This window comes from Scylla paramamosain, chromosome 23, assembly GCF_035594125.1.
Source record: "Scylla paramamosain isolate STU-SP2022 chromosome 23, ASM3559412v1, whole genome shotgun sequence".
Classification (NCBI taxonomy): Eukaryota; Metazoa; Arthropoda; class Malacostraca; order Decapoda; family Portunidae; genus Scylla; species Scylla paramamosain.
The window spans coordinates 3,100,486-3,110,485 of record NC_087173.1 but is presented as its reverse complement, the minus strand read 5'-3'; the positions used below and the strand labels follow the sequence as shown (position 1 = coordinate 3,110,485).

The window sequence follows — 10,000 nt, the reverse complement described above, 5'->3', positions numbered from 1 at the left end:
CTTCATTGTTCTATAATAAGTGCTTTTTTTCTCGAATAGCTAATATTTTTCCTTTTTTCGTATCTGTGTATATTTGTTTTCCATTATGTTGCTTTTTACTAACTATAATCTATTTCATATTTTCCCAATTCACACTTGTCCAAAAAGCGTGTTTTTTTTCCAGTAATTTATCCATTTTTCTCTATCGTTCGTGTGTTTCTGTGCACATTACCTCTGTTTTCCTTTCTCTGCCTTTTCCTCATTAAAATCTATTTTGCAATTTTCAGTTCTACGATAAGAGTGTTTCTCCAATAATTCTTACTTTTTTTTTTTTAATGTATCTTGTATATCTGCTTTCCTTGATATATGTTTTCACACCTTTTTATTCATCTCTTTGTCACAACTTTTTCCTTCACAGTTTTTCGAATAATTAATGTATTTTTTGTGCAGTGTTGTGTATATTTGCTTTGCTTTGTCTTCCTTTCTTTATATTTTACGAATTGTACTCTATTTCACACCTTCTCCTTCGCAATTGTGTTTTTTTTAAAATAACTGAAGCATTTTTCGTGTGTTCTCGTGTATATTGATTTCCTTTCCTCTCCCCTCTTTTACACCTACTGGTTATACTCTTTCTTGCACATTTTCTTTTATAATTTTGTAATAGGAGTGTTCTTTCGAATAATTAATCCATTTTTTTGCGTCCTTGCATGTATTTGCTCTCCCTTCTCTTTCTTTCTCTTCATTTTATTCACTTTTATCTATTACACAATGTCTTCCTTCACAATTCTAAGTGTTTTTTCAAATGATTAGTGCGGTTTGTTGCGTTCCTACGTATATTTGCTTTCGTTTCTCTTCCTTTCTCTTCATTCCCTTTATTATCATCTATTTCACAATGTCCTCTTTCAGAATCCTAAGTAATTTCGAATGATTAGTGTTTTTTTCGTGTGTTCCTACGTATATTTGCTTTTCTTTCTCTTCCTTTTTCTACGTTTTATTTATCATCTATTTCACAATTCTGGGTGTTTTTTTTTTCGAATGATTACTACGTTTTTCGTGCGTTTCTCCGTGTATTTGCCTTCCTTTGTCTCCTTTCCTCCGTTTTTTCACTAATTATGCTCTGTGTTTCTCTCACAACTCCGGAGGCGGAAAGATAAAACAATGTGACCTTGTTATCAAACTCAGCCCGGAGGAAACGTAAGTCGCCATAAAACACACGGCCTCTCTTTTTTACTCGTTCCCTCCAAATGCACTGACAATTGATCAAACTTCCCTTCTTCCACAAACTTCCCTAATCTAACTTCACGGCGGAACATTTCATTTCCGTCGCCTGCTCCTGAGTCAATAGAGAGCTTTAACATTAGATAGCCTTATAGAGATGTTGGGATGGGTGTGTACAGGTGCATGTTTTACTCAGGGACTGTCACGTGTGGGTCTGTTGACTTGTTGTAGCTTCCCTTGTGTTCTTATGCTGTTATGTATTCTTATATTTTTATGTTATTATGTTCTTGCGTCTGACAGAATCGCAAAACTTGACAGAGAAATGACAATAAATAAAAAGAACTCGACACTTTTATCTTATCGCTTCTTTGTACTGAGAAAAATCGATATCAAGAAAGAGAGACTAAAAGTTCAAGGAGGAAATTTCTAGTATTATCTCTTATCGGTTCCCTTCCTTGCATCGGGGAAAGAAATGAAACAGAGACCGATCGATACTTCAATAATGAAAGGAATCAATGGAGATGATCATTTCACACGGAAAGGAAACATTTGACACTCGTTTCCTCCCTCCCCCTACCCTCTCTCTCTCTCTCTCTCTCTCTCTCTCTCTCTCTCTCTCTCTCTCTCTCTCTCTCTCTCTCTCCTTCATCACATTACTCAAGAAGAAAGGAAAATACCTCACACCATTTTTTATTTCCTCTTAGAAATACTAGAAAAATATAAAATCAAAGAAAAAATAAAAGAAAAAGCATGAAGCAGACAGAGGCAGCACGCGAGGCCTCATGAAGCAGCGGCGCGAGGCTTCACCAACCTCCGAGCAAACCAGAACGCGGTGGGAGGGAGTCAAACAAAACAAATGAAGCAGCGAGTCAATCCCCAGCGAGACGGCAGGAAACCAATCATTACGGAGTCTCAGCGCGTCTGAATCCACATTAGAGAAAAGAAGGGAAAAGGAAGGGAAAGTGAGAGTGAGTTTAAAATGAGCATATGTTCGGAGCCTCTCTGATTCAATGCTTGTGAACGAATTTTTGCTCGAATCTGAGAGTAGTGTCAAAATTCTTCGTGTAATGAGTGTTTAAAGAGAGGAAAAAGAGAAAAAAGGAATAATAGGAAAAAAGCCGTTATATTCGAATACTTTATGCCTCAATGTTTATGTTCCTAATTTTATCATGCGAATTGCGTCAAAATTTTTCTTCTAATGAGCGTAAAAAGAGAAAAAAAAGGACGATAAACGTTGGAAAGCCACGGCGAATCGGAATCCCGCACTAGAAAAGGAAAAAGAAAAAAGAAAACAGGGAGAGCGAATTCAAAAAGAGCACATTTTTCGAAACCTCTCTGCTTCAATGTTTGCGGACGATTCCTGCTAGCGTCAAAATTCTTCGCGTAATGAGCGTTTAAAGAGAAGAATAAGAGAAAAAAAAAAGGAAAAAAAAAGTTAATATATTTTACAAGCTTCGGTGACTTAGAGTTCGTGAATGGATCTCACTAACCTTATCTTGTGAATAGTGAGGAAATTCTTCACGTAATGAGCGTTTAAAAAGAAGAATAAAACAAAAGAAAAGCAGTTGATATTTCGAAGCCTTACTGATTCAACGTTTGTGGAAGAATCTTGCTAATTCTGTCATGCGAGTGGCGTCAAAATTCTTCACGTAATGAGAGTTTAAAGAGAAGAGAACAAAGGAAAGAAAGAAAATATTTTTATATACTTTCGAAGCTTCAATGACTCAATGTTCGCCAACGAATCTTGCTAATCTTATCATCTTAGCATAATGAGTGTGGTAAGGAAAAATAAATGAATAGTAAAATAAATAATGACAACCTTTTTAAAAACCTGAGAATATTTTCAAAACCTTAGTGACTACTATTGCTACTACAACTACTACAACTACTACAACTACTACCACTACTACTACTACTACTACTACTACTACTACTACTACTACCACCACCACCACATTACTACTACTACTACTACTACTACTACTACTACTACTACTACTACTACTACTTCTACTACTATTGCTGCTACTACTACTACTACTATTATTACTATTACCACCACCACATTGCTACTACTACTACTACTACTACTACTACAATTTATTTCTTAACATATATGAACGAATTTTACTCATTCATCATCACATCACTCGAGAACCAAATGACGTCTGAACTCTTCGTGTAATCAAAGCAAATAAAAAAAAAAGCAAAACAAAACACTGAGATTCTTTTCAAACCGGACTGACTGAAGATTTGTAAAGGAATTCTCCTCATTTCATCTCTCCAGTGGTGACAAGATTCTCCGTGTGATGATGTGATGAGTGTATTCATTCCTCCGTGTTCTGTCCTTTTTCTGTGAATGATTGGCGTGTGACTGACGAGTAACACACCAGTTAGACGGAGAGCAGAGAGGAGGAGAGAGAGGAGAAAGGGAGAGATTAATGGAAATTACAACGAGAGGAAGAGAAGATACGAAGGGATGAAGGGAAATTAGACGAAGAAAAGAAATGGAGAGAGGAGAGAAGCAAAGAAGGGAGAGAAGGACGGAGGAAGGAAAAGGGAGGGAAGGAATTAAGGATAGATAGAGATGGGAAAAAGGGAATAGATGGAGGGATAGAACAGGTAGTGTGGAGTGAGGGAGGGAGGGAAGGAAGGAAGGAAGGGAGGGAAGGGAGTGAGGCAGAGTTTTATGGCGCCACAGCAACTAAGCCAATTGCAAGGGAGGGGAAGGAAGGATAGATAGACGAAGAAGAGGAGGATAGACAGAAGAGAAAAAGGAGGCTTGTTAAGGAGCAAAACAGAAAAAAGGATTAGAGAGAGAAAAAAAAAACAAATAGCAGAAGGATACCGGTTGGAGGAAGAAAGAACGAAAAGGGAGTGAAGGAAAACAGATAAGAGGAAGAGAAAGAATAAAATAGGGAGAAATGCCAAATGATAAGCTAGAATGAGATATTAGAGAGGAGTGAAGGAGAATGTAGAAGAGGGAGAGGGAGAGGAAGAGGATAAACAGAATAGCACCCTCTAATTTCATGATCTACAAAGAAGCATTTCCAAAAAGTACAATAAGTCTGTCAAAGGAGAGAATGATACTGAGCAGCCTTTGACTTCCTTTGTATTCCTTTGTGTTCATTTGTGTACCCTCTTACATGATTCTCTCCCCTCCTTCCTCTTCTCCAGTCTTCTCCCTCTCCTCCTCCCCAGCGTCCTTCTTTCCTGTCCTACTGTCTCCCGTCCTTTATCTTCTCCCCTCTCCTAAAAATGACATATTAACGAGCGGTTCACTTATGCATTATTTTAGTACTGTTATCTTCGTCTGGTCCTGGTGACTTAAATTTTCCCACCATGTCTAAGCCTTTCCTTTCTCTTTCTGTGTTCCTTCCTGTTCTATTATCTCTCTCCTTCTCTTGAAACTTCATCACCTCCTCTTCCCAGACCTCCTCTTCTTGTCTTCTTTCCCTCCGATTCTCTTACACACAGCAATCTTTCCTCCCCTTGTTTCCCCTTGTTTTCCTGATTTCCTATGCCTTTCCTCTTCCTTTTCCTTTTTCCTCATCACTTTACTCCTCCTCCTCCTCCTCCTCCTCCTCCTCTCCCTTCTGTTCTTCACCCCTTTATCCCAGTAACGTCCTCTCTCCCTTCAGCCCTCTCCGTACTCTCCCATCACCGCATCTCACCACCTCCCTTATATACCACCCCCCTTCCATCCCCCCTCCCCCTCCCCTCCCCCTCCCCTGCCCCCCCTTCCCTACTACTTGTCAGACGTGATGACTGGCGGAATTTATATTAAACGCGCTCATATTTATCCTCTTATTAAAAAAAAAAAAAAAAAAGATCGGAAATTTGAAGATGAAAGTGTAACGAGTGTTTATCCAGAGAGAGAGAGAGAGAGAGAGAGAGAGAGAGAGAGAGAGAGAGAGAGAGAGACGAGATGGATGCTGTACAAAAAAGTGAATAAAAAGGGAAGAAAACAAGAAAATAAATAAAGAACGGCAGAAGAAATGAGAACAAACGAACCAGAGAGAGAGAGAGAGAGAGAGAGAGAGAGAGAGAGAGAGAGAGAGAGAGAGGGCATCACCTAACCACGTACATTCATCCTTCACACGCAAAACTTAACCCATAACCGCTAGATGGCGTAACTTTCCCTCCCGCCTCGTAAACACAGACGCCCTACGGAAGTGGCGGAAGAGATAAGGGAGAAATTTAATGCTATGGTCCCTTGGTGTGGTGTTTGTCTTGCTCACTTGTGTGTCTATAGGGGAGGAGCACGAGGAGGAGGAGGAGGAGGTGGAGGAGGAGGAGGACGAGGAGGAGGGGGAAGGCTAAGACGAGTGCGAGAACAAAGAGAAAGAACAACAGTAACAAGAGCAAGAACAGCGACATCGATAACAATTATTACAACAACAACAACATGAGTAGGAACAGCAGCAGCAGCAACAACAACAACAACAACAACAACAACAACAACAACAACAACAACAAGGGTAGAGAGGAGGAGGAAACAATAGTGTAGTAATAGTAGTAGTAGTAGTAGTAGTAGTAGTAGTGACAAGAAGAAGAGGAAGAAGTAACAGAAGAAAAAGGAGAAGAATACTATTGGAAAAGGAGGAGAAGAAGAAGGAGGAGGAGGAGGAGGAGGAGGACGAGGAGGAGGAGGAAGAGGAAGACGTGAATCGAGTTGCTCTTAAAAAAAAAAAAAAAAAAAGAAAAGGAAAAAAATTAATTTCTTCTCTTGTTGATTCTGTTAATTTCTTTCCTTTTCATTCACTCATTCATTCATTCATTCACTCGAACACTTTTTCTTTTTTCACTTTCTTCACTATAATTTGATATTCCCAAGTTGATTATGATTTTTCGACTTTTCTTTAACTCTCTCTCTCTCTCTCTCTCTCTCTCTCTCTCTCTCTCTCTCTCTCTCTCTCTCTCTCTCTCTCTCTCTCTCTCTCTCTCCTGCCGCCTGAAACCAATTAAGAAGCTCAGGTGGGACGCGCTGGGGCAGGTGAGGGAGGGGCGGGAGCAGGTGAGGGGGGGCGTGGGCAGGTGAAGGGGGCGGGGACAGCGTGCCTGTGTAATTTACCTTAATTGGAGTTGATCACGAGTGGAGGCACAGGTAACACTAAAGAGTTTCATTGGCAAGAGCAAGTGTTTTTTTTCTCTCTCTCCCACTCTCTCTCTCTCTCTCTCTCTCTCTCTCTCCCCCTCCAAACACAGAGAGGAAATGTTGACAGTTGCCGTCCATTGATAGGTTTAATTAATTACTGGCTACCTGCGATTCATTAATTAATTACCTGTGTGTGAGGAGCATTATAAATTTTTCGAGTGTGATTCTATATATATTTTTTTTTTGTATTTAATTTTCGCGTGCAATTATGTATCTGTATTGATGTCATAGTTCTTTTTGTTGTATGTAATTTGTTCTGTATCTTTGTATTCACTTTTTTTTTATGGTGAGGGAATGTTTTGTTGTGTATGCATTGTTTGTTTTTGTTTTGCTTCATTTTTTTTTTTTTTACCTTGTAGTTTTCCGCTGTGTTTTTGTGTTGCTGTAATTGTTTTGGTCCCTTCATCTGGCAGAGTCTATTCTTTGTGTCTGTCTGTGTATTCATCTTGGTATTAGTCAGTCACTCTGTTCATCTATCAAGCCATCTATCTATCTATCTATTTATCTGTCTGTCTATACTCCTATCTATCTATACATCTATCGTTCTGTTTAACCACTATTCAATAATCACTCTGTGTGTATTATGTATCTAATACTTTATCTGTCTCTCTATCTATCTGTCTATCTATCTATCTATCTATTTACCTGTCTATCTACCAACTCAATTATTTATACACCTCTCTACGTACCTACCTACCAATCTCTACTTACGTATCTATGTATTCATTTATCCACATACCAATCTGTCTTTATCTGTCCATCCGTCTCTGTCCATCAGTCCTCGCTGTCCCTCTCTCCTCCTGGGTCCCAAGGCGGCTAACTTCAATCATGTGCCAATGATGGTTCTCTCTCTCTCTCTCTCTCTCTCTCTCTCTCTCTCTCTCTCTCTCTCTCTTGCTTCGCCATCCATCTAACCACAGTGCCCTCCTCTTCCTCTTCCTCCTTCTCTTCCTCCTCCTCCTCCTCACCACCACCACCACCACTACCATCCTCACCCCGCCCTCTTCATTCTCTCCAGATATATTGTCATTTTCCACCTGAATTACTTGGTTCGCCTCAATAACTCCCAAACAAGTAACGCAAGGGAAGGTTGGAGGTGAAGGTGAAGGCTATTAAATTATCACACACCGTCACCGGGCGCTCTTAATGACTCAAGCGCAGGTGACGAAAGTGAAACAGGTGAAACAGGTGGATATTATTGGTGCTTTCAATGCATTATAATCCTCTAGTAATTTGATTTGTGTACAGTTGCAGGGTTTGGGTTTAATTGGTGTGTCATTGTGTCTTTGCAGTGCACGATAGATATGCCAGCCTCTGTGCAGGACGTGTTCAGGCCGCCCGTGGAGTGTGGGATGTGCAAGGACGTGGTGGAGATAGAGAGAGTGCACACCATCACCCCCCAGCAGTTTGAGGAAAGGTAAGCCTGAAATGAGTCTTTTTCCGTAGTTTTTTTCTTATCTTTCTCCTTCTTTTCCACGGGCAGGGAGGGAAAGATAGAGTTACCGCGTCTTTTTTTCTGATTTTGTGTTTCCTTTTGTGTTTTCCCCATAAAAAAGGGGATTTCCAAGGGGGATTACCAAGTGGGTTGTTAACTTTCCACTCTTCTCGTTTTCTTTCCGGTGATGGGGGAGATGTGATTTTTTTTTTTTTTTTGTCTTCGCTTTGAAAAAAAAAAAAAACGGACTTCAAAGGGTTACATTATCAAGGGAATATTTAACCTTCCACTCTCCTTTTCTTTCTTTAGGGAGGAGGAGGATGGTGGAAGCTCAAGTTATCAGTTTTTTTTTTTCTTTTTGTCTAAATTTACTTTTGCAATTGTATCTTCCTTGGCTCAAAAGAAAAGAGCACTTCCAAGGATTATATCATCAATGGAATCTTTAATCTTCCACTCATCTCTTTTTTTTTTTTTTTGTGAGACGAGAGAAGAAGATAAATTTGACATATCTTTCTCTTCCCTGCATTTCTTTTTGCTTCTTTTTTTTTCCCACCAAGGGTTAAATTATCATAAGAGCATAAGAACATCATTATCAAGTGAACCTTTAACCCTTTGCTGCTCTTTGGTACACCTTTCCTTAATTACTAATCACTCTGAGATATCTTTATTTGTTCTACAGCCACCTCCAATCTTCAAACTGTGTAAAAATTGTAAAGGCTGTTCTTTTTAATCTCTTTCTTTTAGATGCTTATAAAGATCTCACGCTGTTAAATGTTTCGTATCGCAGTGAAAGGGTTAACCTACAGTAGCTCTCATAATCTGGAAGGGACAACCACCACTAATAGTTTTTTTCATTAAATGGTTACAATTTTCTACACAAGATTCTTCGGGAAGTGAGCCGTCTCTTGATACGGGTCATACGATCTCTCTCTCTCTCTCTCTCTCTCTCTCTCTCTCTCTCTCTCTCTCTCTCTCTCTCTCTCTCTCTCTCTCTCTCTCTTTAGGGTGCAGGAAATTATATGCAGATTAACGCAGCGTTACAGACAATATTGGACGAAAAATAGACAATTAAGAAAGATGGAAAGGAAAGGAAAGGTGAGCATAAATTTCCCTCCTGTCCTGTCCTCTCTCTCTCTCTCTCTCTCTCTCTCTCTCTCTCTCTCTCTCTCTCTCTCTCTCTCTCTTGGGTACACGAAGTTATAAGCAGATTAACGGAGTGTTATTGGCAATACTGGATAAAAATTAGATTCTGGGTGGAGAAGGTGGCGGGGAAACGCAGGGTGAAGGAGTGTTCTTTATTCTCGTACATTTCCTCTCTCTGTCTCCATAAAGAAGACCTGGAGACGAAACACAAGAGGTGATTATACTAGTTCTGTTCTTTATTACCATACGTTTCCTCTCTCCCTCTGAAGAAGACGTGAAGAAATATATGAAGCAGTGTGTTCTTCTGTTTCACCTTCAGTTTCATTACCACGTTAAAGTTCGTCTTATATTAGAGGTTTGTATATTGAAGGAGTGCATGTAGAGCTATTTCAGATGATGTAAAGTGAAGTGATTTTAAAATTTCTTACGTGCGCAGCAACAACGAAGGTGTTCATATAGCGGTGAATTATAAAACTGCATAAACACTAGTGAAAAGTAAAGTAGAAAAATATAACTTAGGTATATGTATGAAACTAAAGGGATATTTAGTAGCTTTATGTAGAGTGAGGAGTGATTGAGGAAGCAATTACAGGAAATTGTGACGTTTCTGAATCCATTAAGTTAATATGGAGATAGAAATTAATTATTCTGGAACTTAAAAATAGTGAAAATGTCTGTGCATATGTGTGTGTGTGTGTGTGTGTGTGTGTGTGTGTGTGTGTGTGAGAGAGTGATTAATGGGATTCTCAAGGTTGTGATTTTCCTGCGAATGTTTGTATTACAGTGTGATTTATAGACGCGAGTGTAAACATCGTTATTCTTTCCGTTCGCTTCCCGGAGTGATTTATTGTCCGCGCAGGTTAATTAGTGTCAGGTGAAAGGCTTTAGGTCATTAGGCCGATTCTATTGTTAATCTGATTAGACTTCCGAGAGAATATTAAAGTTAGGGAAAGGAATGATTAGATTGAAGTTGTAATTGAAATGTATTATTGTCTTTAGTTCAATATCACTGTCTTCCATCACTACTATCATTACCACTATTATTATCATTACCACCAATATCATCA

The 10,000-nt window shown here is 39.3% G+C and overlaps 1 protein-coding gene across 1 annotated transcript in view; it reads left to right on the top strand.

Annotated features, from left to right (window-relative positions):
- The window catches only part of LOC135112021 (uncharacterized), a 73,598-nt gene that overhangs the window by 41,127 nt on the left and 22,471 nt on the right, over window positions 1-10,000 (top strand). Inside the window, exon 2 of the mRNA XM_064025858.1 lies at window positions 7,648-7,772. Within this exon, the coding sequence (XP_063881928.1) occupies window positions 7,648-7,772 (125 nt within the window). The remainder of the gene's footprint in view (window positions 1-7,647; window positions 7,773-10,000) is intronic.